The sequence below is a fragment of the Fistularia commersonii genome, chromosome 11, assembly GCF_037954325.1.
Source record: "Fistularia commersonii isolate RoL2024-O1a breed Wild chromosome 11, RoL_Fcom_v1.0, whole genome shotgun sequence".
Lineage (NCBI taxonomy): Eukaryota > Metazoa > Chordata > Actinopteri > Syngnathiformes > Fistulariidae > Fistularia > Fistularia commersonii.
In genome coordinates, this window is record NC_141294.1 from 13,977,655 (window position 1) to 14,001,684 (window position 24,030).

At 47.7% G+C, this 24,030-nt stretch overlaps 2 protein-coding genes across 21 annotated transcripts in view; one reads left to right on the forward strand and one right to left on the reverse strand.

Annotated features, from left to right (window-relative positions):
* Positions 1-1,111: 1,111 nt before the first annotated feature.
* LOC147229585 (allograft inflammatory factor 1-like) lies at positions 1,112-2,354 on the forward strand. The gene is made up of 6 exons (XM_086155081.1): positions 1,112-1,302; positions 1,383-1,444; positions 1,506-1,572; positions 1,645-1,686; positions 1,778-1,943; positions 2,174-2,354. Exons 1-6 carry the CDS (start codon positions 1,284-1,286, stop codon positions 2,259-2,261), a joined length of 444 nt encoding a protein of 147 aa, XP_086011207.1. The 5' UTR covers positions 1,112-1,283; the 3' UTR covers positions 2,262-2,354.
* A 2,456-nt stretch (positions 2,355-4,810) lies between these two features.
* Positions 4,811-24,030, reverse strand: part of LOC147229586 (uncharacterized) — a 31,413-nt gene continuing 12,193 nt past the window's right edge. For 6 of the 20 annotated variants that reach the window (XM_086155112.1, XM_086155116.1, XM_086155114.1 and 3 more), the window contains 28 exons: positions 23,891-24,009; positions 22,816-23,034; positions 22,652-22,739; positions 22,026-22,178; positions 21,564-21,661; positions 21,148-21,320; positions 20,444-20,560; positions 19,679-19,840; positions 19,395-19,529; positions 18,499-19,269; positions 18,017-18,226; positions 17,826-17,903; positions 17,579-17,731; positions 17,329-17,493; positions 17,028-17,249; positions 16,681-16,851; positions 16,326-16,487; positions 15,928-16,119; positions 15,154-15,347; positions 14,886-14,954; positions 14,771-14,809; positions 14,161-14,223; positions 12,242-12,421; positions 7,870-8,217; positions 7,322-7,444; positions 7,058-7,171; positions 6,875-6,955; positions 4,811-6,540 (listed from right to left, as the gene is read on the reverse strand). In XM_086155112.1, the coding sequence (XP_086011238.1) occupies positions 6,511-6,540; positions 6,875-6,955; positions 7,058-7,171; positions 7,322-7,444; positions 7,870-8,217; positions 12,242-12,421; positions 14,161-14,223; positions 14,771-14,809; positions 14,886-14,954; positions 15,154-15,347; positions 15,928-16,119; positions 16,326-16,487; positions 16,681-16,851; positions 17,028-17,249; positions 17,329-17,493; positions 17,579-17,731; positions 17,826-17,903; positions 18,017-18,226; positions 18,499-19,269; positions 19,395-19,529; positions 19,679-19,840; positions 20,444-20,560; positions 21,148-21,320; positions 21,564-21,661; positions 22,026-22,178; positions 22,652-22,739; positions 22,816-23,034; positions 23,891-24,009 (4,629 nt within the window). In that variant the 3' untranslated portion in view covers positions 4,811-6,510. Of the gene's footprint in view, positions 6,541-6,874; positions 6,956-7,057; positions 7,172-7,321; positions 7,445-7,869; positions 8,218-8,913; positions 9,670-11,229; positions 11,477-12,241; positions 12,422-14,160; positions 14,224-14,770; positions 14,810-14,885; positions 14,982-15,099; positions 15,348-15,927; positions 16,120-16,325; positions 16,488-16,680; positions 16,852-17,027; positions 17,250-17,328; positions 17,494-17,578; positions 17,732-17,825; positions 17,904-18,016; positions 18,227-18,498; positions 19,270-19,394; positions 19,530-19,678; positions 19,841-20,443; positions 20,561-21,147; positions 21,321-21,563; positions 21,662-22,025; positions 22,179-22,651; positions 22,740-22,815; positions 23,035-23,890; positions 24,010-24,030 lie in introns of those variants that run through there. The other 14 variants (XR_015106799.1, XM_086155121.1, XM_086155117.1 and 11 more) reach the window with 14 other exon arrangements.

Here is a 24,030-nt window from a genome sequence, read left to right on the forward strand (position 1 = left end):
CAGTATCTGAGGGAGGGGTTTTGGATTTAAAGTCGAGCTGAGATGGTCTGGAGATGGTGGAGATCTGGGTAGAAGGACGAGGAGGGTTTCAAGATCCCCAACGCAGAAGGTGGAGCAAGTCAGCTTTGAACGAGTGCAGACGTGTTGAGGAATTTTGAAAGTGAAGCGGTGAACCAGAAGCATCTGAGCAGCCGCTGACCATGTGGGGAAGGAGATGACATCTTCATTCCTGCCGGGGCCACCTGTTCGGTAGGACCTTCGTAATCCAGATCCAGAGACTTGCGGTGAGGTTCTAAATGACATTTACAAACATATAAACCCAACAGAGCAGCCTATTCACCCAATAAGCTGAGAAGAATCCCTGGAATCAGGAGCGCCCCCTCCCGTGAGGCAGGAGGACGACGTGCCTCACTTAGTGGCTCCTCATAGCCTCTTTATGATCCCTCAGCACAAGAAGATACGAACAAATATACAATTGTTGACCAAAAAACACTGTACATTGGAAATGTAGTTCATGTAGCGACATGTAGAGAAACAGCAGTCTGGTCTTGGTGCAGAGCGCCCAAGCAGTTGGACATCACTGCACAATCTACCTTGAGGCTCAGCGGTCGGCGGCCTCACCGCACCTCGCTTCTATTTTAACAGTAAATGTGAAAATCCAGCCATTTTGAATCGAAAACATTGACCGGTCTTATTGAAAACATCTAAATCCGGTGGAGTTCAATGAAAAATCACTGATAAATATCACCTTTTCCTTCTTTTTTTTTTTTTCTTTCCGAGATTCGCAAGTGAGGCACGACCTCTCCTGCCTCCCCTGGCTGCACCTCACTGGTGATTCCCCTGAAAACCAGTCCGGGAGACCGAAGCTGCCGTCCAGCTTCTCACGATCCCAATTTGTTTTGCCAACTGCTAAACACCAGTCCGCTCGCAACGGCGAGATCTTGGCGCCTGAACTTTGACGTTGGAGGAGTCGAGGGACGCGGCAGAGGTCGCTCTTCCTGTCACTTTGTGACGTTTAAACGGACGTCCACCCCTTCTCCACGCCAACCCCTTGTGACCCTTCGCGTGAAAACCCTCTTGTGCAAGCCAGTGTTTTTTTACTTCCTGCGCCGTGCAACCTTTGAATGTGAAAGATAAGGTTGTTTTTCTCTCGCTCTCTCTCTCCGCTGTCTATTTTTTCAAGCACAGGAACTCTATCATCTCATTTCCTCTTCTGGCTGAATTTATAGAAGTGTCTGCTCGGCCCTTCTGGCGCTCAGAGTGCAGCTTTCAGTTCCACGGCGATGGCGAGCGCAGCTCAAGGTTCGGATTCGACCTTTTCCACACCGACAGACGGCAGAATTAATGCGTTCATCTGTGGTTTTTTTTCCCTCCACCCGCAGGCGGCAAGGCGTTCGGCCTCCTCAAGTCTCGGCAGGAGGAGAAGCTGAATTCCGTCAATGAGGTGAGAAAGAACATCCGGTCGAACGACCCAACAACCGCTCATGTGTTCACCAATCCCGCAGGCTTTTCTGTCGGACCCAAAGTACGCGGACGAGGAAGACCTGGCTTCAAATCTCGACATTTTCAAAAGTAAATATCGGCGCTTCGTTCCCCGCGCGGCAACGATCCAGAGCTAACGGGACTTTTCTTCTCGCCTTCCAGAAAAGTACATGGAGTTCGATCTCAATGACAAGGGCGACATAGGTAACCCCCGAGCAGGAACGTGATCGGCTGCGAATGAACGCTGGCTTTTCTTCACTCGAAACCCTTTTTCCTCCATCTGCCGCCGGGCCAGACATGATGGGGCTCAAACGAATGCTGGAGAGACTCGGAGTGGCCAAGACGCACCTGGAACTGAAAAAGATGATGTCGGAGGTGGCGGGAGGGACGGGGAAGGACACCTTCAGCTACGTCGACTTCCTGAAAATGATGTTGGGGAAGAGAAACGCAGTTCTGAAACTGTGAGTGTCAAACGAGGCAGAGTGTCGTGAAAAAGAGCCTTTTTTTTTTGAAGGTGGTCGACTTGTAGCTCATCAACCGGGGTTCGGCGTCTCCCCTTCGGACACTTTGGCATGTAGCTCTTCTGTCTGGAGAAGCGTCAGCTCTACCAACGGCTGAAATTCAACTGGAATCCGACGGCGAAGTTGTATCTCAGCGCGCAGACGCTTTTCTTTGCCTTTTCCGTCCGCAGGATCCTGATGTTCGAGGGCATGGGGAAGGAGCCGGAGCCGACAAACATGGGAACGCCTGGTCGCAGAGCCATTTCAGACCTGCCCTGATGGAACAATACCTCCTTATTTAAATACAAATGGTATATTTTTATATGTAATATTGGATGACGGTAAATAAAGACTCCACGAGGTTCCAAACTACTCCGAACTTCCCAGTATGGCTTTGCATCCCCATGTCTTTGTGGGAGGGACAGGAATACTCGAGTACCGATGAAGTACCGACTACTGCCGACTCGTGCGGCGATACAGTGAAAACTACTAAATGGTCCTGATAATGTGGCCATTTCAGCAAAAATACAGCAACAAGTGAATAATGTGCTTTAACAATACAACTACAGGTGATAATATTATAATTGCGGATATCCCGTGTAAATAACCGTCATTTCCAGACTATTGAGCGCAGCTGAATAGAAGCGGCACCGGCTAGAAAAAACGAAATAAATCTACATGTGCGTATATAGGCCACACGTTGTAACATGAGATATTTACACACAAACATTATCTTTTAACTTTAAATTAAATACATGCCGGTAACATTCCACGAATACGTGCTGGATTTTTTTTTCCGAACAGTGGCTGTAACACGGCTGATGAAAATGATGAATAATAAGTCCATTTTCTATCCCTGCTTTGTCCTCCCGCTGATCTTCCTCCTGCGCAGGAAAACCGTTCAAGTCGTCTTCTTCGGCGTCGCAATTGAACGGCCGCAGAATTTCACGCTAATTTCATCGGTCCGATGAGACCAGGCTCAATGTTTTGAAGCTCGTTAGCCCCCAAAAAATCCACAAATCAGCCGCATCGTTGTTTAAGGCGCAGTGTGAAAAAAGTAGCGGCTTATTGACGCTAGTCTGACTTTTTGCTTAATAATAATAATTCAATATTCTGGTAGTGGAGAGTAACATCTGCAAGTTCACTGCATCATCAGCAAACACAGCGGCAAAGACGAGATGGCTGCTATAATGACATTACGGTGATGTAACAATTAGAGCAAAGTACTTATGTAATGATGAGCGCTCAGTTCTCAGAAATCCAACGCAGTGACTCCTGGAGGGACGTCGGAACGCAACGAGGCCGCCGGCTTGAATTTAAAAAGATGGTTTTCATCTCCATCTTGTGCAAATGTATTTCTATCTGTGTAAAGTGTCAGGCTACTCGTCTGCGCTCCTTCGGTCGCCATCTATTTTTTGTTTCCGTCACTTCCCGTGCCGACCGGCTAAACTACCCTTCCTGTACTTTTGATACGCAAGGTATACAAAAATGTGATGAAATCTTTTTTATATTTTAAAGAAAAAACTCCAAACATGTGGAGTTGTCTGCTCGGTGTTCGCGTGCGCGGGTTGCTGGATTAGCGGAGAGGTTTGCACCGTCACAAGCCAATTCTAATTTTAGCCGCTGGCTTCCTTCATTGGCAGAATCTACTGTAAGTAATCGTTTTAAGGTCTTATGTAATGTTTTGACATCCGCAGTAACTAATACCGTTAAAAGCCTTTCATTCAGGTTCAAGTTCAACGCTCCGAATACGCCGAAAAAGAAGAGGGGATGATATATTTTTGCGACGACGAACGATTCCCATCAGAATGAGGAACGGAGTACTTTCAGTCTGAAGTCGGAAACACGCCGAACTTTCCGGAGTGATGCTAAAACATTAGCGAGGGAAGTTTGACAATTACAGAAACTGCTGAGGAAGACGGTGCTTCCTCTTTGCGAGACTCGTCTCGAACCTCGTCAAACGAGTTCCCGTTTTACACGAAAACAACGCCGCATTTTGTTTTGGCTTCAAACTGGCGACTGTTTCCTTTCCTTGGAAAGTCTGAAAACCCCGTGTTTTGCTCTTTTGACATCAGGTCTCACAATCTGCAGACAATTTTAGTCATCGATCGGTCCGTTTGTCGGCCCGCGTTTTCAAATACTCGTCATTTTGCCTGCTTTCCACACTCAGGCCTGCCTGGTGGGAGACAAAATCATTTAATTTAAAAAAAAAAAAAGGCGCACCGTATTCCACGAGCAGCCAATGGCGAAGCCGGGATCTTAATTGGAGTTTCGCAAGCAAAGACGTCCCATAACAGCAGGCGTCTTTTGTGCGACTTATTATTCAAAGTGCATCACCAGCGTGGCTTTCGTTTACCTCCCACTGGCTGCAGTCACTCCACATCTTCAGCCGCGATCATGGCTCGACTGCTTGGGCGTCGGCCAGAACGCGCCCCCTTTTTCTCCCCCCGCTTAATCCGTGGGAGGACCTGCAGCAGGTCGGCTGAGGGACGATCGAATACATTTCACGGAAACAAAAGGAGATTCTGCATTTCTAGTTCTGTCCTGTGTTCCGAAAGCCGCCGTTTTAAGTGATGTTACATCTTTTTTGACGTGCAAAACCAGATAAAAAGAGGGCGTTTACTTACCGAGGCGCGGTTCAAATGACTGGCAGCCCACTGGAAAGCGGAATATTTTCATTTTTTTATTTTATTTTTTCATAAAAAGACAAGGATCAGTCACAAAGCAACAATATTTTCCATCATCTAAACTCTATTGATCCAGGTGAAATTCTACGCTTCCCCCCCGAGAAGAAGCTGTTTTCGTAATAGCTACAATACCAATGGCTGTTTTTCTTTCCTTTTTTTTTTTTTTTTTTTTTAGATAAAAACATTTGCTAACAAACTTCTAAAAGGGATGGATATTTTTTGGGAATAATTCTATGGAAAAGGTACAAGAGACAAGCACGTGAGAGCCACCTACTCGGACAGACGTGACAAAGAGGCTTTACAAACTCTTGATCATGAAAACGATATTAACACCGTGGCGTCTCTAACGGGAGGCCCTGAAGAACCAGCATTACCCGAACACATCGCAGCACATCAAATCACATTAGACTGTTTCTACTTTACAAATAAATTACTGTATCGTAGAAGATGTGTAAAAAAAAAAAAAAAAAACAAACAAACAAACAAACAAAAGACAGTTGTGCTCCTGTAAGAGGAAAAAAAAAAAAAAAAGCCACGTACGCGGGGAACAGCTGCCTTCACTGCTTAAACTCATGGATGACGGCGACGGAGCAGCTCTTCGCTTTAAACGGACCTCCCTGGGCTGGACATGAACGTACATGGAACTGAGGGAAGGACGCAAATATACCGACACTCCTCATACATTCATATCGAGGTCTGTAGTCTTACAAAGAATATCAAAACCTGAGATAAACAGACCGAAACTTGTAAAACTTTATATTCAAAGCGGTTGTGATGACTATACTACTGAACAAAACACACACCGAGTGGAGGGGAGGGGGGAGAAGCACGCTTTGTTTTGTTTTAAAAAGAAAAACAAAAAGGGGGGCCGGGTGGACTTGGTGGACTACGAGAGGAAACGAATAAGAACGATTCAGGGTTTCAGGCAAGACGGGTTCAGGAGGTCTTCGCCGCAGACCTCGGAAAAAAAAAAAAATTCAGTAAACAACGGCGGTCACGAACAATTTTACCGAGCAGATATGAATAACTTAAAAACCCCTCAATTTGTACAAATACTATAAAAGAATTAATTCTATAAAATAGAGAAATATGTCAAAATAGATTGCTTTTTTTTTTAATTCAAACTTTACAACAATACGCAGGCTACTGGTTCTTTGCTGATTGGGAGGAAGAATGTTTAGGTTGTTGTTACCTGAGCAGTGAACGGCTGTCCGAATCGGGAGCACGGATTTTCTTTAAAAATCAGATAATCATGCGAGGTATGTCGTTTTCGATCTCGATAAATGTCTCTCCTGAATTAAATACACAAGTAAACAGCAAACGAGCGGAGAGAGATCCCTTGAATGTGGTCTTAACGTTTCCCGAGCAGCACCAAGGGAATAAATGCAGAAAACGGTGGCTAAAGCTACAACAGAAATATTGCGTCTGTTAAAAAAAAACAAAAAAAAACAGAATAGTAAAAACACCAAGGAAATTTAAAAGCAAACATAACTGAGATCACTGAAACTGATAGGGTTTTTAAAATCACTAATATTCCAAAGAGCGGGATGTGAGATGGTTATTCCACGGGGCCGGAGAGCCGGACGCTTCTCCTCTAGCTAGCAACCAACAGCCGGACTGGGAAACAAAGAAAACAACAACAATCTACCAGGACTTTGCGACTCACAGCTTCAAGTGCAGATTCTTGAGATATTGTTGAGGTGTGTGTGTGTGTGTGTGTGTGTGTGTGTGTGTGTGTGTGTGTGTGTCAGGTAGAGACGGTCAGTGTCCGTCCAGCGCCGCTGTCTTGACAAACGGTATGAGGGATGTGGGAAGCAGAGGGAATGTGCGTGATGATTCGGTTACAATGACGACGCTCCGCCGTCCTTCCCCTGCGGAAAAACACAAAACATGAATTTTAGTCCGCATGGCAACGATTTACAGTAAATGTTATTTGCTACGGCGCCACAGTAAAACATAGTTTTGTCCGGCATGTTTGTCGGGCAGCCGTTGTTCAAACTAAACTGCCGAAAGCGCTATTTGCGTTTTTTCACGCCGTGATCAGAAGTTGTATCTTCTCGTTTCCATTTATTCCTCCAAACTCCAGGTTTCTATTGGTGAGTGTCACCTTTAGTAAACTCTGAGCGGGCTCAGTCAATACCGTTTTGGATATTTTACAGACTCATTTGTCTTCAAACGTCTTCTATTTAGTTTAGCCTTCAGTACCTTCTCCTGTTCGAGGTCAGAATCCGCCGTAATGACGATTCTCTTCTCCACGCGGGTTTCCGCCGAACCACTTTTCACAACCTGACGATGCAGAAAAAAAAAAAAAGCGCATTTCGTTTGTTCACGTGCAAAAGTGAAAAGCCATTCTTCCAAAGCAGAGGGCAGACATGAGCGGACGCTGACCTTCGAGATGTGGGTCGTGGTCGTAGTGACCGTGGTGCCACTTGTGACCTCCGAGGCGACGGAGCCGGACCCGGAGGTGCCGTCTTTGTCTTCCTCCGTCCCGTCCACCGCCACCTGGGAGAGACAGCGAGCCATGAGGTCAACCGTCACCTGAGGGCCGGCGTCGCGGCCGTTGCGGAGCCCCCGGCCTGGTCCTCCCAGACCTGCGAACGGGTCGTCTAAGGCTGAGACAGATCTGGGCTGAGCAGGTGCCGGAGCCCCTACCTTTGGAGACTCATAGGTGACGGTCTTGGTTGGGACGATAGGGACCTCGGTGGTGGAGATGCCACTGGGTAAGGAGTTGGAGACCGCAGTGATGGTGACTGTCTGGGTCTGCACCAGAGGGGGCTGTGGATGGGAGCATAGCCCCATGAGTGGCCGCTAAACCGGAAACGCCGCGCCGAAAGCCGAGCCATCCGCACCGCGCATGCAGTTCCGAAGCCGCGGCGGCGGGGTTGATTCTCCCCGCCGCCGCCCCTTCGCTGAACGGGAAACAGAGGAAACGGGAAAATCCCAGGCCGTGCCGACAGACGACGAGAAGACGAAGCTCAGGCGTGTCCCGTAGGGGAGAGCGCGACGGCCACCCGTCACCATATTTGACAGCCGGACACCTCCGCCGCACCCCGACGTAGATTTAGTCCGAGTGTTTTCAACAGGGTGCTGCGGAGAGGTGCTGCGGAGAGGTGCGCAAAGCACGGCGGCGTGGAAGAAGAAGAAGAAGAAGTCCAAGAAGACAGAAAGTGGTCACCGCCCGGAGGGAGTCAGCGGGCTACCTGGAAGCAGCGTGTGACCTGCGGGCCATCGCTCCTGAAATAGGAGGCGGGGGAAGATCCGACTATCCTCCTGGAGCACGTCGACACCTCCAGACGGGATTCTTCTTCCTTCCGGCTCTCATCTAAGTCTTTACAGGGGAGGACGGCGTGGGGAGGAGGAGGCGGACGTGTCGGCTCCGCCTCTACCAGGGGCGCCGGGGGGCCTGCAAGCGCCACCACGTCTTCCGGATCGCGCGACCGTTCCTCGACGGGAACGCTAGCGGGCTCGCTCCCGTGGCTCGCGCCCGAACGCTCCAAACTGCCGACGGCTTCCTGTGCTTGGCCGCAGAGCGGACTAATGCACGCCCTCTAAAAAAAGACACAACACAGCGTGATCACGGCTCCGGAAACGATCCCCGACCCACGTGTTGACAACAGATAGCGCTGGCGTAGCACACGACCGTGTCTTATCAATTAAACATGGGATAAAAAGCATTCCTTTTTCTAGGGCGCTGCAAAAATATCACAAGGAACGGTCCATGCAGGAGCAAAATGTTGCAGATGTTACCTTGTTCACGAGTCCGGCGTTCATCGGCCCGTTCCTTTTGCTAAATACACACTCCGGGTTTCACGAGCAGGTCATGCCGTTCAGTGTGCAGTTAGCGCGTCGCTATGACGGCACGCATCGCCGGTGTGTTACCGCGCTTGTCAAATGAATGCAAATCTGGCGGTAATAAGCCGCGGAGAAGGGAAGAATGGAACAGCAGGAGCCGCCCTGCAGGTTCTTGGGGGGCCCACTTACAGAAGCTGCAGCTGGTGCACTGGGAGCACTGATTTGCCCCGGTGAGGGTGTGTGTGTGTGTGTGTGTGTGTGTGTGTGTGTTCCTGCACGTTACACATCTGCTGTGCACGCCGGCCAGTAGAGCTTTGCATGAATAAATAACAAAGTGTTTAGTTGCTGCTCTAGCTTGTTTTTTTTTTTTTGTCTTTGGGGAAAGTAACATGTGAATTGAAACGACAGAATCCACACTCCCTGAAAGGAACCGACAAAAGATAAGAAGTGGATACGGGATGCCTTTTATTCTGTGGTCAAAAGGTCATGCAACAGGGTTCCTTGCAATCGCTACGTACTGCTTCGCCCGGCTCGAGTGAAGAACGAAGGTTGTTTGGTCAGAAGATGAGCTGCCTGGAGTTCCTCCCGTCACAGAAATAACAGACGGTGAAAAGGAACGTTTGGGCCGACCGCCAGCGTTGACGTCATGTAGATTTCAACAACAAGTTACCAAATATAAAAAGCACATCGCTGTAATGACCAGGTCGATATAAGCTCACTTCAAACGTGTATAAAAGCAGGCGCAGGTGTGGGGGTAAACCCCCCCCCGAGGTCAAAGGTCGGTCGTATCTGAGTCCGGTAGATATCCGAGAACATGGAGGAAAAACACCGGCGGGTTCTTTCGGGGGTCGTTTCCAGTTCTAATCAGTCTTTTGGGAACAAGTCTGTTTTGTGGCTGCACCGTGGTGGGACACAGAGAAACGTGAAGGTCTTGTTCCAAAAAAGAAAGAGGACGTAAAGGCAGCTTCTCGGCCGGAGCGGAGGATGAGGAAATGAAGGATGCTATAGTGATGTCGTAGGAGGCGAGGCGAGGCGAAGGGAGGAGAGGAGAAGAAGAGAAAAGCGAGGAGATTGATGGAGAGGTGGCTAGATGCTGTCGCCGCGGGAGGTTCTCACACCTGTGTGGCATTTCCACCGGCTCCCATCGGCCCTCAGCTGCGTTTGGAGTAGAAGTCTAGCAGGGGGCCGCGAGGAAGGCGGATGACAAACTGAAGGAAGGGGGAGGAAGGAAGGAAGGAGGAGGAGGAGGAGGAGGAAGAGACATGAGAGGGAGGGACTGGAAATAGAGCTCAACCATCTGCTTCCAGAAGTGGGAAAGAAAAAAATAGCATTCGTTGGACTGCAATCCATGAAACGGTTTTCATATTCGGTCATGTTTTGAGAGGAGGAACGCTGCGAACAACCCTCGAACCACAGGAGGAGACCGGCTGGAACTTCAGTCATCGGTCAGGTGTCATTTTGGAAAAATAATCAGGGTCAGGAACCTAAGGCTCCTCTGGTGATGCCGTGTGGCTCCCAGACAATTTTGAGTTGAAAAAGAAAAAAATCAGTTTGAAACTGATTTTAACCTTCTCCGGGCAGATGTTGCAGATTTGCGACAGCCAAATATCAGATTTTTCCTGCAACTACAACTTAATTTGAGCCTGAGAGGGTTAAAATACTTGTGATATTTCTTCATGATAATTTTAGGGTTAGATGGAGAGAGTTGATTGGCTGTGGCGACCCCTGAAGGGAGAAGCCGAAAGAAGAAGATTTCTTTGTAATTCTGTTTAAAGTAAACAGAAATTAGTTTGGAAGATAAATTTCACGGGTCACCCGTCGGTCGGGTCGGGAACCGTCGGCTTCCGTCTGGATCGTTGCAAAGGTGGAGAAATTAATTTTATCAAATAGCCGACTACTTTATCCGCATCAACCCTCGTAACGGAAAAGATGGCGACAAAGAAAAAAAAAAAAAAGACGATGATTACCGTGCAGACAGAGGAATTTGCATTTGGATCTGCGGTTTGTCTCACATGCTATGATAAAATTGCATAGATGAAACGGTCAAATATAAAGCGGCACTTGGAGCAAATCCATGCGGCACCAGAGGTCGCATTAAAAGTAAGACGTATTTCATGTTTTTGTGCGTTAAAAATACGATATGGCTCTGGATGAAACATATCGAGGAATATTTGGCTTTTGTGGCTCTACCAGAAGGTTCCCGAACCCTGATTTAGAGGATTTCAAATACGCCTTTTCAGTTTTAGGCTCTTTAAATAATGTCATGTTAAATAATGTACACGCTGATGTAAAGATGGGAAATCCACTTCTGGAACCAGACTTTAAACAGGTGGGCTGTTATGCTTCACGGAGTTTAGGGAAATGAGGAAAATATAATATTGACATTTCAATACCAGTCCAAACATCTTTATGCAGACATGGTAAACATTACATGGTCATTTCTTATGGAAATAGCGGGACAGGCATTTTAACATGCATCACCTTTATTTCAATGGATTCCTTCATTCCAGATTGAAAAGACGGACAATATTTTCCACCAACAGGTGATACTTTCGATCGCGTCGTTCACGCGTCGATCTCGGACCTCGGCTCGAGGACGTTCGCAATTAACGCTGACGTTTTTTTTTTTACCCGCAGCCGTAAAAGCTACGATCGGTCCGGACTGGCGTTCAGTTTATGTCCTACAAACCCAGCCGGTCACAGTCACGCCTCCTTTTCCAGGAACCAAATAGGTTAAGCTAATTTGGTTACCATATCTCCTAGTTTACCAGCTTGCATTTTGTTCCGATTCATCGATTCACCCTCCTCTGCTGCCGGGTTGGCTTCGCAAGACCAACGGATCCTGATCCAGACTTGGATTCCTCATAGCAGGACAATCCGAGCTGCGTTTGCAGGCCCAATGGTAAGTCAGAACTTTACTGTCGAGTGTAAGATGTTGTTGTGGGTGTTATAGATATGCGGCTAAATAAGCCCTTGTCTCTTCCTAGAAAAATGACAGAGGGATGGAGAAGGTAGCTGTGCAAATAAAAATAAATGCAATGAGGAAAGAACAGAAGAGCATAAAAAGCAGCGGGGAAGTTGATAAATGAAGAGAGAGAACACACAGGGGACGGTGATTTCTGTGAGAACGTGCACAAACTTCAGAGGAACGGTCATCTCCACGTCATGCAGTAACATCCCATCGCGGGTCAGTTCTGTCGGCATGCGAGGTGGACCGGGTTCGGACACGCAAAAACCAGGCGGCGTCCAGGGAGGGGCTGGACAGCCGGTCGCAAACACACCCCGCCCACGTTAGCCTCGCCGTGGGAGACAAAAAAAAAAAGCACACACCCGATTCGACCGGTCCGCCTGCATTCTGCATACGCATGCATGTGTTGCATTATCACATGCCGTCGCCTTGAATAGGTCCGTACATGCACACGCACACACACACACACACACACACACACACACTCAGGACCGCATCAGACCAAGACAAACAACAGGAAGAGCCTGATCCCTTCCTCTGCCATTTCACTTCAATTTACAGCTGGTGTGAAACAGGATGAGATCTCGGGTTGCCAACGTGAAAACCGCTTCTCCCGCCGACTCTCCGTCGGAAGAGTCCGAGCTGGATCGCGGGGTTGCTCTGGTCCGGCGCGCACCGTGAGAAACGTGGCGAGACGTGGCGTGTCCGACGTGATAAAATTCAGGAACTGATGTTCGGCTATCAGTTCTTGACGTACGAGTTTTCTTTTTAGTTTAGATCATTAAGTTCGAGCGGCTCCCGGAGAGACTTACCCCGTCGGCGCCGGGCAGAGGCTGACCGTTGATGCCCAGGGTTCGGAACGGAGAGTGTGTGGACAGACGCTTGTCCCACTCGCTGGGCCGCGGCTCCGGGACCGACTCCATGAAGTTTCGCTTCAGCGCGCTGATACTGGCATGATGCCTGAGCAGGTCTTCCTGAGGCTTGTCAAACTCCTAAAATGGGGAATGGCCGGATGGGAGGATGGTGCCGGCAGATTCGGGCAGGAAGTAAAGAAACAACAAAAAAGGATGGAGCAGAAATAAGGAGGGAGCGTTGAGGGGTTTGCAGTTGGGAACAAGGGGGGGAAACAGAAACAGGAAAGAATTATAATTAGCTTCTGATATTTTTTTTTCCCCCCACACTTTTAATTAATAAAAAAGCAGAAGCGAGATTAGTGATTCAAAGGAAACCAACATTAGAGGGGGGCTAGATTATTGTGCTATTTGGATTCTTATTTGGATTCTTGACAAACAACAAGTCACTAAAGTAAAAGTGCAAATGAACGGTGGCTCTTGACGAGCCACTCAAATGTCTAACGTTTAAAATGTTGGTTAATTCAGGCGTTTGCCGCGTGACACTCACAGCGCAGCGTTGTGGGTTTATTTCATAGCATTAGAGTGAAACGTCTTCAAAACGGGCGGCAAATCAAAAGCAGGAAAGACGACGACAGGAGATGGAATTGGTGTTGTTGAAGAGGAGGTTACAGTAGGAACTTAAATTTGATTTTCTTTTCGCACAAACCAAGAGACATGAAAATGGACAGCACGGATTCGACAACATTTACCATCGAGTAGATCTTTGGGGACACTTATGATTAAGGCAAGCTAATAAATCTGTTTTCTGATATTGTCACAGCGCCTTTCAGTGGAAGTGCACGCTAGCAGACATTTAATTCACAACTTTATCTAAATTGATGTTTTATTTCTACGTTCTTTTTAAAGGGCCAGCGGTTTACTAAACACCACTGATGTTTATTATGCTATCTAATATGTACTTATGTTCTCTTTGTTAGTTTGTACGGCTGGCTGTACGTTGTGTGTGTTTGACACACACTACCAGCCAGATGCACGACTTTTTTTGTATTTTAACTATTGCTCAATAAAAAGTCAATCATTTTTTAATACATAATTTCATGAAGTTCTTCTCTTTTTGATCTTTGGATGATCTCTGCAGCACTTTTGTGTTGTTATTATTAATATTATAAATCATTTTTCTGTTATTGTACGAGCCTCAGTGGCTCGGGCGGCGCTCTGGAATTTAATGAGACGACTCTGAGATCGAAAAGAGCGACTTAATGATAAGTGTCACCAAAACATCCTTCCTTTCAAACATGGCGGCGTTTGGTGTGTGACTGAACGCCAGCGTTTTGATTTGTAAATCCTTCAGTCGGATCACTTTATTCGCGCGTCTGAGACAGAACGCTGCGTCGCAGGCGAGTTCCCAAATTAGATGGCAGGGGTCGTCGCTCAGGCACAGCAAAAGCGAGAAAACAGGAGAATACTGATGATCTGGAAAAACAGAATTGTAGGGAAACATTGCGCGACCTGTCGGTTCGAATAAGAATTCTTCAAAACAGCGTTCGGTGACTCTCATAACCTTAAACAATATGAAAGCAGCCTTGCGGATGCTATGAAGTGCAGCATCTTTAGCAAGTTTGTGTTCTTCCGATGCAACTAACAGTATGGTTTCGCTTCATCGTTCAAAAGCACTCTCCTGGATTGGATATCTGGATTGGAATCACGTTACCACAAAACACGATCATCGTGTAATCTACGCAGCCGATCGTCTAGGTGGAGGCCAAAAAAACGTGTGCAATCATGCCGCAAGCAAGCGTGATATTAGACAGCAGCCAGAGCGCCGAAGAGCGAGACGGTAAATTCTCGACGGTGACGTTTCCGGCTGGAATACGAACCTCCAACATTAAAAGGCTATGTCTCATATAAATTGAGTCACCCTCAATTCTCTTAGCCCTTTTCTGTGAAAAATGAAAAAGAACAAAAAAAAAAAGGCGTGGGTTTGTGTCAGTTTCTCCTTTGCGGTCGGGGGTCACACAGCCGCGGCGTGGACATGCATTCTATGAAGTGACGTAAAGTAAGACACAACGGACGGTTAAGAGTCTGCATGCAGGATTATTCTAACATGACAGGCTACCTGGCGTCTAAGTGAGACTCAAAATGGATGAGAAACAAACAAGAGTGACAGAAATGTGTAGAAAAATCCACGACCGTGCACGTGCGTACTACAGTTTACAGTGACAGCAAGCAAAGAAGAGGAAATTGCCAGTAAACCTAAAAAGAGGCAAATCTGTGACGGGCGTTGGTTGCGTTCATATGGAGGCTCTGCTATTACCGCCAGCTGCTGACTCTTCCCCCCGTTCGAATCTAGCGTATAAACCCTGAGTTATACGGAAGCAGAACATGACGTGGGGGTTGACATGTTTGTCTTCTGGAAGGAACCTAACATCGTCGGGACGAAGGTGGAGAAACGACTGCACGGACAAGACACAGGGCTAAGAATCTGACCTTTCGCATTCGCACCACCTCTGTGCTCGCCACCTCAGACTGGGAGGAGAGGGAGACACACGTTAGCGTCGTCACGTTAGCCGGGCCGACCAAGACGCCGATATTTGCCACTGACCTGAATGTCCCCATTGATGGTGGATATCAGTGTGGAGTCTACATCTCTCTGGTCCCTCCACGCTGCTGGCTACAGCAGCAAGAGAGACACAGATCACTGAGCGGCCGTCAGAATGGAGAGAAATCTTTTTCAATCGGCACCGGCTACCATAAGACTACTTTGCCAATTATGAGGACACATGTCACTTTTGGACTATCTCACAGCGGCTTCGTACCTCTTTTGAAAGAACATGGCAAACAGCCGAGACGCCGTCGAGCGGTTTGAATACCTTCGGCTCGGTTTTTGGTGGTTCCACGGCCTCCACGGTGACCTCCAGCCTCTGTTCCTCTTTGATGCTGACCTTGATCGGGGTGGAGGTCTGGGGCTGTTCCAAAGGAGCCATGGGGATTCCTGCCTCCGCCAGAGCCGCCTGGGAGAAGACGGGAGCGCTGACGGGACGGGTGCCCCTCTGCGTGGTCACCACTGTAGGAAACACACACACACACACACACACACACACCAGAGCGGCGGGGTTAAATAATGATCCACGTGAGGACGTCCTCGCGTCTCGCAAAACCACACGCCTGTCGTCTTCCAACACGTCACAGAGCTGATTTGCATTCGCAAAGCCATCGGCGCAGAAGTTGCACGTCATACTTACACTTTCCCGGCCTCGCACCGTGAGGAAAGCAGGCGTTTACCTTCGGCTCGTTTTGAATTCTCCGTCCACGAGGAAAAGCGAGGGTCTTGTGTTAAAGCAGAAGCGGATTCCAACAGAGTGGAACGCAAGAGGAGCGCAGTTCGTTGTTACCATCCGACGGCGGATGTGAAAGCAGATGACAATCAAGATTGCAAAGCTCACTTTGGACTCAGATGATGAATAAAAAATAAAATAAAATAAAAAGCGATTTATTCTGCCATCTGTCCGTGGACAGATGTCTTATGCGTATCAAGGCACGGCTTGTTATTTGCAGTTTTAATTCAAATCGGGTGATGCGCTAACAGCCAACAAAGCCGCGACGCCATAAAGCTCCTCGGCGGCTCCACACCAAAGCAGAAGTACCTGACTTTTGGAGGCCACCGCCAAATAGGTCAAACCAATCGTCATTCACGTGCGTGCGTTTGATCAGACGTCTTTCCTCCAGGATTAGCCTCCCGAACTGGGGTCTGGTCTCGAAAAGCGCAGTCGTCGTTTTGGTCTCCGCCCTTTGACCTCTGACCCTGGCGGGGCCGAGGACGAGGCCGGGGGCGGCAACTAACAGAAATATAGTTGTTTTCAGGAGATACGGTGGAAAACACGGGTGGAGGTATACGGACATAAGCACGGAAAAGAGAAATAAACCAATTCAAAGCTGCTGCTCACACATTTTAGACGTGAGGGGTTCAGATCTAACATATTAACTGTAACAATTAAAGAGGGCCGGTCAGCAAACAGTAGGTTGACTGAACACTGGCGAGTACCTGATGTCTTAGGGGCCACATTGAGAAGAACAAACCAATCATCCTCCAGCTTTCTGACTGTTGGAAGGGGTTTCTTCTCCACGACAGAAATTCTCTGCTCTACGGTCGCCAGCTTAGGCCGAGTTATTTCCGGATACGTTCTCGCCGGTTCGACCAGAGCGACTGATTTGAAACAGGAAGAAATGTCAAATCAGCCCCTGAAAGTGACCCTTTCACACTGGATAATATTCATTTGATACGCGAATAATAACATTCCTTGTGCTGGTCATCCCGGTTAAATACAAAACACTACGTTTTGCTTTACTCACAGTAACAGTGTAAAGACAAAAAAAAAAAAAGAGAGTGAGCTGAATACCTGGTTGTTTCGTCGCAACGTCTAGAAGTACAAACCAATCATCGTCCGGCTTTGCTGCTTGAGGCGGTTTAATCTCTACTAACTTCACAGCTGGCCTGACATCTTCTCTGATGGACTTCAGCTTTGGTCCAGTGTCTGCCATCACATCCACAATGCGCTCAACTGCACCAACTATTTGCAAATTGAGACACTACGTGACTTGAGCCGCTTAAAATTCATATATATTTGTATTTTATCATTTTTACGAAGAATTTATGGGTAATTTGAAAAAAAAGGCAGATGGTGTTGTGTGTGCCGGCAGGACTTGGGAGTGATTTTGAACAACAAACCCTGAGAGATGTGTGTACCTGGAGGGACATAGGGCATGTCTTTGGCAACCACACACAGCAGCTCACACCAGTCATCCTCTCTTTCCCTGATCGGCTCAGATATTTTCTGCACTTTGTCGGGAAATGCCGTGTCGTCTTTCTGCGCCTGGACCTCTTGGACTACAACCTTTTTGTCGGCTCCTGCTGGGATCGTTTCAACTCTCTCCTCGGTATAAACCTTAACGTATGACGCTTCGCTCGCTGATGACAAGGAGAACGAAGGGGGCGTTAGAAGCTAACGGTATCGGTGGGGCGAAGGAACATGTTAGCGCTGCGATACCTGCTTGCGCAAACACTTGTTCTCTAGTCGGTCTATCCAGCAGCAGAAACCAGTCGTCCTGGATTTCTCCCTTCGCCTGCGGCAGAGCTACATCTTCTCGCTTTTCTCTCGTTTCAACCGCCGTCTCTTTTAGCACAGCGGCAGCTTCTTTAGCCGTAGCAGTGACTACGGGAGAAACCGCAAACGCTCAGACATGGAGAACGGATCGTTTTGTTGATGCTGTGAATCAGATGGGTGATTTTTGCAATACCTGGTGGGACATAGGATGTTTTCCAGGGAGAAACAGCCAGCATCACAAACCAGTCATCATCTCTTCTTAACTCCTCCGGGTCTAATTCCCTAATCTCCTTGTCGAGCGGAGCTTCGCCCACACTGTACATCTTATCCGGTCCCGTCGAGGCGACTGATACGAGCAGAGGAGTTGCAACGAGGTGGTGAGTGCAAGGAAAGCCGACAAAGGGGTTCTGCAATCACGGCACCCGAGGTTTGGGTCGTACCTGGTTGTGCCTCAGATGTTTCTGAGAGCACAGAGAGCGAACCTTCTCTGTCCGACTGGTCTGGTGTCTTTGGAGTAACTGATGTCGGTACGGAAATGTTTAAAAAAAAAAAAAATTATGAAAATGATGCGTCACAAAGAAGTATCTTTTTAAAAAGATGTCCGAAGGACCACAGAGGGCTTGGGGAGTACCTGGTGCAAAGGGTGCGTCTCTGGGAACAATGTCCAACAACCAAAACCAGTCATCTCTTTCTTCACTGGTCTGGGGTGGGAAGATCTCTGGCTCTCGACTTACTTCTTCTCTTATTGTTCTATCTTCTGCTTTTATGTCCTCTTTTCTCTCAACTACCGCAGCAACAACCTCCGAGGTGAAAAACTGCTCTTCGAGTCCCACCGCAGAAACTGATGGGATGAAAGTGAAGGAATAGAAGCTCAGACACAACAGAAATCATGGTTTTCCTCAGACAGCGAAGCAGGGTTGGAGGCATCTTTTGCAATCGCGTCCAAGCGTATTCGCAGGCAAATATAACCTTGAACTGTTTACATTTACAGATTTCCAATCTTATTGATTGGAAAAGAGGTATTTTGTAATCCAACGACAACAAGTAGTCAAGGGAGCGTGTTGCAAGCTGAATTTAATCGCTGATCGCTTGATCCACAATGATATACGGTACCTGGCGGTGTCACGGCAGGACGGTCAAAAAGCAACCACCAGACGTCCCTGGCGTCAACCTGAGCCTCGTCAAACATCTGGGTGATGGCCCTTTCACTGCTCTCCTCCGGTACTTCAGTCTTGCGCCGAATTGTTTCTTCAAACGTCGTTTCTGATACTTTTACAGACTTTACCTGCGCGTCTGCTTCTTTCTGCTGTTTCTCTACAACATCAACTGTCTCTGTGGACCTCCGCTGCACCTTCTGGTAGGCTACCACGGATGTCGTTCCTACAAACCTCCCTTCCCGCTTGTCCTGCCGTTCCTTTTTCCTCTGAGCTAGCTCGTCACTCAAACTATCATTTATTTGACTCTGGTTCGCAGCCTCCTTTTCACCCACCTTCGTCTCGTCCTCTGGGAACAACCCTTTGAAGAACACCTGCTGGATTTGCTCTTCTAATTCATCCACCTCGTCTCCTACCTTCCAACTCCTGGCTGACCTTCTCCTCAGCGTCTCTGTGACGACCTTGTCCTCTAGCTGCTCTGTCTCTTCCACGCTCAACCTGGCCACCTCCTCCTTCCCCAGTTCCTCCTCGATCACAACCTGGAGTTTCTCCGCCACCTCATCCACTTCCTGAAGTCGATCCTCTAAATCCCTCACGTCCCTCAGCCTCTTCTCCAACAGGTTCATCTCTGTCAGCTTGTCTACCAGCGTCACCTTTTCTTCCAGTCTCGCAATGATCTCGTCACTAGAAGGTTCTCCCTCATATAAACTCTGCTCATCCTGGAGGTCGGCTGGAGGAGAGACCGTGGAAAGAAGTAGAAGTATGAATAGTGAAGTAAAGGGAAGGTAAGACACAGAGAGAGGAGATGTTTGACGTTGTGGAAAGCGTGCATCTCATATTTTCCCCGACACTCACATGGAGACTCAGTGACTTTCTCTAAAAAGGACGGCTGGAAGAGTCGGTCAAAGTTGACGGACCAATCATCTTGCGGCTTTAGTGCCGGTCGCAACAGCTTGTCCACGGAGCTCGTTTTTGTCAGGCTGACCTTAGCTGACAAAATGAGAGAGAAACACTTGTGTACCGAAACCGGCGCAACACGCAAAGCCCACGTTCACACCCACGCACACGGTATTAGTGCACTCACGCCAAAGTGAAGTCGAACCACGCATCGAGCCGATGAGCGCGAAGGGCACAAATACCTGGTGATTTCGCAAAATCAAGAGGCGCGACAGTGGGAAAGGGAGGGTATCGGCGAATAAGGGAAGACCAGTCGTCTTCCTCGGTCCTCAGCTCGGTTTCATAGTTTAGCCGGGCGACCGACTTTAACGGCCAAAAACCCGCCGGCTCAGACTCCTTGGTGGCTGCGGAGAGAAGCCGAGGCGATGACGGTTAGGGGATGTTTCTGCTGAGAAGGCGGTGACCGCTTTTGAGAGGTTGCTGATGAGTCAGATGCCAAGCATTTCTGGCACACAATTCTCAGCCCGCTAAGCTGCGGTTAGTACAAAGCTCAATCATATGACCGTGTAGCACATATGCTACAAAAACAAAGCAGTGATGAGTGAGTAAGCCAGGTTAAGATGCTGAACATAAAGCGACAACTCTCAGAGCGCGTGATCATCACTGTGCCACAAACGTCTGCCAACGGCTTCAGAAAAAGCAAAATAAAAAAAGGGAGGAGCAGCAGCCTCGAAACAAGAACAGCCAAGGAAGGAAAACCTTTCCTTCCAAAGAAAAGCAGCCACAGCTGCATCCCAGGCAGGGAACAATGCCAACGCCACTGTCCGGACACTCTTCTGACAAGTTAAGGGTAAGCTGGGGGGCAAAAGGCCGTGGCAATGCATGTATCGCCATGGGAACAAGTGGATGCGTGTATCTAATGAGCAATTAGGGAGCCAGAACAAATAAGAAGCTGTAAATATGCCAAAAAAAAAAGCATTTGAGAAGCTTGGGACACATCCGAGTACCTCGATATAGTGGAGAAGGTTGGGGTTTGTCAGTTGCCAGTATCTGCAGCCAGTCATCAACCTCAGACCTGGCTGATGCTGTAAGTGACTGCAGGAACTGGAGAGTCTCATCTCCAGCTGCAGGAGTCAAACAAGCCAGAGGGTAACATACAGAATCACCGCTTCAGTATCATTCGTCATTTTCGGACTATTGGGCGCACCTGAATATAAGCCGCACCCACTAAATTTGAAAAGAAATTAAAAAAAAAAAAAATGGTACAAATATAGGTCCCACTGGTCTAAAAGCTGCAAGTGTCTATTTGTAATGTGAGATATTTACACTGAAAGATTTTTTTTTTAACTTTTGATTAAATACGTACCGTAAATGCTTATTTCCGAACACTGCCCTGAACAGGTCCGGTTACAAAAAATAAATAATACAGTAGCCGACCGGGAAAAGTCACTGATGACTATCTTCATCCTTATGTTGCATGAAAACCACTGTAGTCGTCTTCTTCAGTGTCGGAATTAAACTCGGTCACACACTTCCTTAGTTTTCATTGTGGTTCTCTATGTCACTTGTGTAAACATCACAATTAGACGTTAGCCCGAAAAAAAAAAAATCTATAAATTCGCTGTAGTGTTCGGGGCGGGTGAAAAAAGTAGCGGCTAATAGTCCGGAAATTACGGTAGATGCGATATCACACGCACACTCGTGCACGTACCTCCATCTAGATTACGGGACAGGCGCTTGCTCGCCGAGCGTGTGAAGCGAGGAGCCGGGCGGTCTATCATGGAGCTGGCTTGGCGGGTCTGCGCCTGAGTGCGTCCGCTGTATCGGAACTTGGAGCCCAAGACCAGGAAGCGACGGGACGAGGGAGGCTCCACCGTCGAAACCCTGCGGAAAACCGTTTAACCAAGAGTTCAGGATTTGGAATTCCCTGGCGTGCTTTGTTACGTAACTCGGTTAGCAAAATCGTCGCCCTTGGTCTGTGATCCCCAAGGCTGCGGCTGGGTAGCTGGTCGGCCTGAACCGCTGCCAGTGTGAGGATTACGTAGAAGTTAGCCAATTATCCCGGCGACCTCTGTTCCCAAGCAGGGAAATGTTATTCAAAATAGGGCGAGATCTATACGCTCTTACCTGAAGAAGGTGTGATGCTCAACGCAGACCTTCCACAGCTTCTTTGAGGCCTTGTAGTTGGGCAGCTTGAAACCGATGGTGCTCTCGTACTGCTCTTGCTGTGGGAAAACAAATAACGGGACGGGTGACCACGGGACGCGACGGCCGATCGCGTTAAACAGCTAACTTGTCTAAGAAATACTTTGAATTGTGAATCCTGTGTTCAAAATGACAGGAAGTAGGCATTCGAAATATCTCAAATGCAGGCGTCAAGACCTTGTCAACAACAGTGCTACACAAGTCCAGAGCAGTTTAAGGAAATTTAAAAGAATTTGGCTAATTTGGGATCTCTCTTCAAGGCTGGGATTCATTTCTTCATTTTATCACAACTTAGACCATGTATTAGACACGTTTATCTGTCTCCAGGGTAGCTGTAAAATCATATTCTCCCACGGCCAAAGCAAATCCACCCTTTCTTCTCACCTCAGACGGCCGGATCTTAATAAAGAAGCTGCTCCGTTTGTACGAGATCTTGAGAACTTTGGGCCACGGGAAACGGTTGATTCTCAGCTTGTCTTTGTAGACCATCAGCCCGCTAGAGCAAACCCCCAGTGTGATGTCGACGCCATCGAGATCCTGCACGCACACACGCGCACACAAACACGCGCACACAAACACACGCACACACACGCACACACACGCACACACACGCACACACACACACACACACACACACACACACACACACATACACACACACACACACACACGAGATGAAAAAGTAGTTGTAGCCTGAATTCCGAACCCCCCTGCAATGACAGTGAATGGCCACTAGGGGGCAGGATGTCTCACACCAAGGGGTCCTGATGGTTCACATTTTTTAATCTCTTTATTTTCTGAAAGGTGGCTGACATCAATTTGGAAATTAAAAATCCTGACGCCCCTGAGGTCACTCAAGTCCCAAAATCGCAAAATGCATTTTAACAATTAAAGGAAATTGATGTTGAACATTTGAGAATTTCCATGAAACATACGCTCTCGTAACTCTTTGCCCGTTTTTTTTTTTTTTTTCCAAACAACAAAAAGCGATTAATCCGGCGAGATCCTACCTTGGCTTGGTGCAGGTCCACACCGTACATCGCCAGTTTCTTGGCATTTTCCAGGAACAGCATGTCAGCTTGAGCCGGGCTCATTGACCTTTCAAACATTAAACATTAAACATCAGACTTGGGAAAAGGTGTGAACACAACATTCTCGGTTCTTGCGGGCTCACCTGTAGGTACGGTGGAGCTCCATCACCTTCTCCTCCAGCTCTTTGCCTTGACCGGGCGCAAGACTCAGGTCTTTAACGTAGTCGGCGCCGTGAAGTTCTGGGTCGTACTCTCCCAGCTCTGACTGCGCCGTGTAGGAGCCCAGCAGCGACAGCGTGACGAACGAGCACGGGAGAACCCCGAGCATTATGTCTTTTCTCAGCTGAAGACACAAAAAGTACCTGGGAAGAAAATTAAAAATCAAAAATAATTATAAAAAAACGTCATCTTCATTTTATTCATGTGAAACAGGAGAGGGAAATAAAAAAAGAAATAGTCCGGCAACTTTTATAAAACGTGTACGTGAGATCTATTAAATGTTTGCATGCTTAAACTTGAACCTAAATCACAAATAATAAAAAAAAGTGACACATTTGTTGACCTGTCGTTTGCTTCACGAAGGAAAAAGATGCACTCAACTTTTAAGAAGTCAATCTGCACTTTCTCATCCGTTTCCATTTCAATTTGCACTTTCTTACAAGTTGCACCTCACTTTTAATACTGTTTACATTTCTTTGCACTGTTTTGCTATGTTAGTTCTTGATTTGTTGTTTTATGCAGACTATCAGGCTTCACAGTGGACAGTAAAATCAAAATCAGCTTTGTTGTCAATTTCTCTTCATGTACTGGACATGCAGAAGAATCCAAAAGACGTTTCTCACAAGCCAGCGGTGACATGAAATTAACAGAATAATAATAATAATAATAATAATAACAGAGTGCAAATTAGCAGTACAGTTTAAATGTCAATAAACACTCTGAATCTTCCTTGGCTCTTTGTGAGACATACTGAGGAGGAGGATGCTATTATTGTTTGTTTTTTTTTCAATGTATGGCATTTCATTGCTGTTTGCGGAGCGTGAAAGGGATTACGGCGATTGTAAGTTCATCTGCCAAACGGCACATTAGAAGGAGACATGGTGATTGGCCGTACGTCAAAACAAAAGCACGTGGACGGCGTGCTACCAGCCAAATCTCCTCTTTTCGTCCTGGTTTACCAGCGAGAACACGTGAAAGGAGCCCTGAGAGAGCGGTCACCTGGTCAGGTCTTCGGTCAGCTGCGCTGGATCGGGAGGGTAGAACTTCATGTTGAAGGTAAACTCGTAGACGGCGCCCGGGACCTGTTTCCGAATCTCCTTGGTGGGTTCCAACCACGTCTGGGGGAAATAATCAGCGGG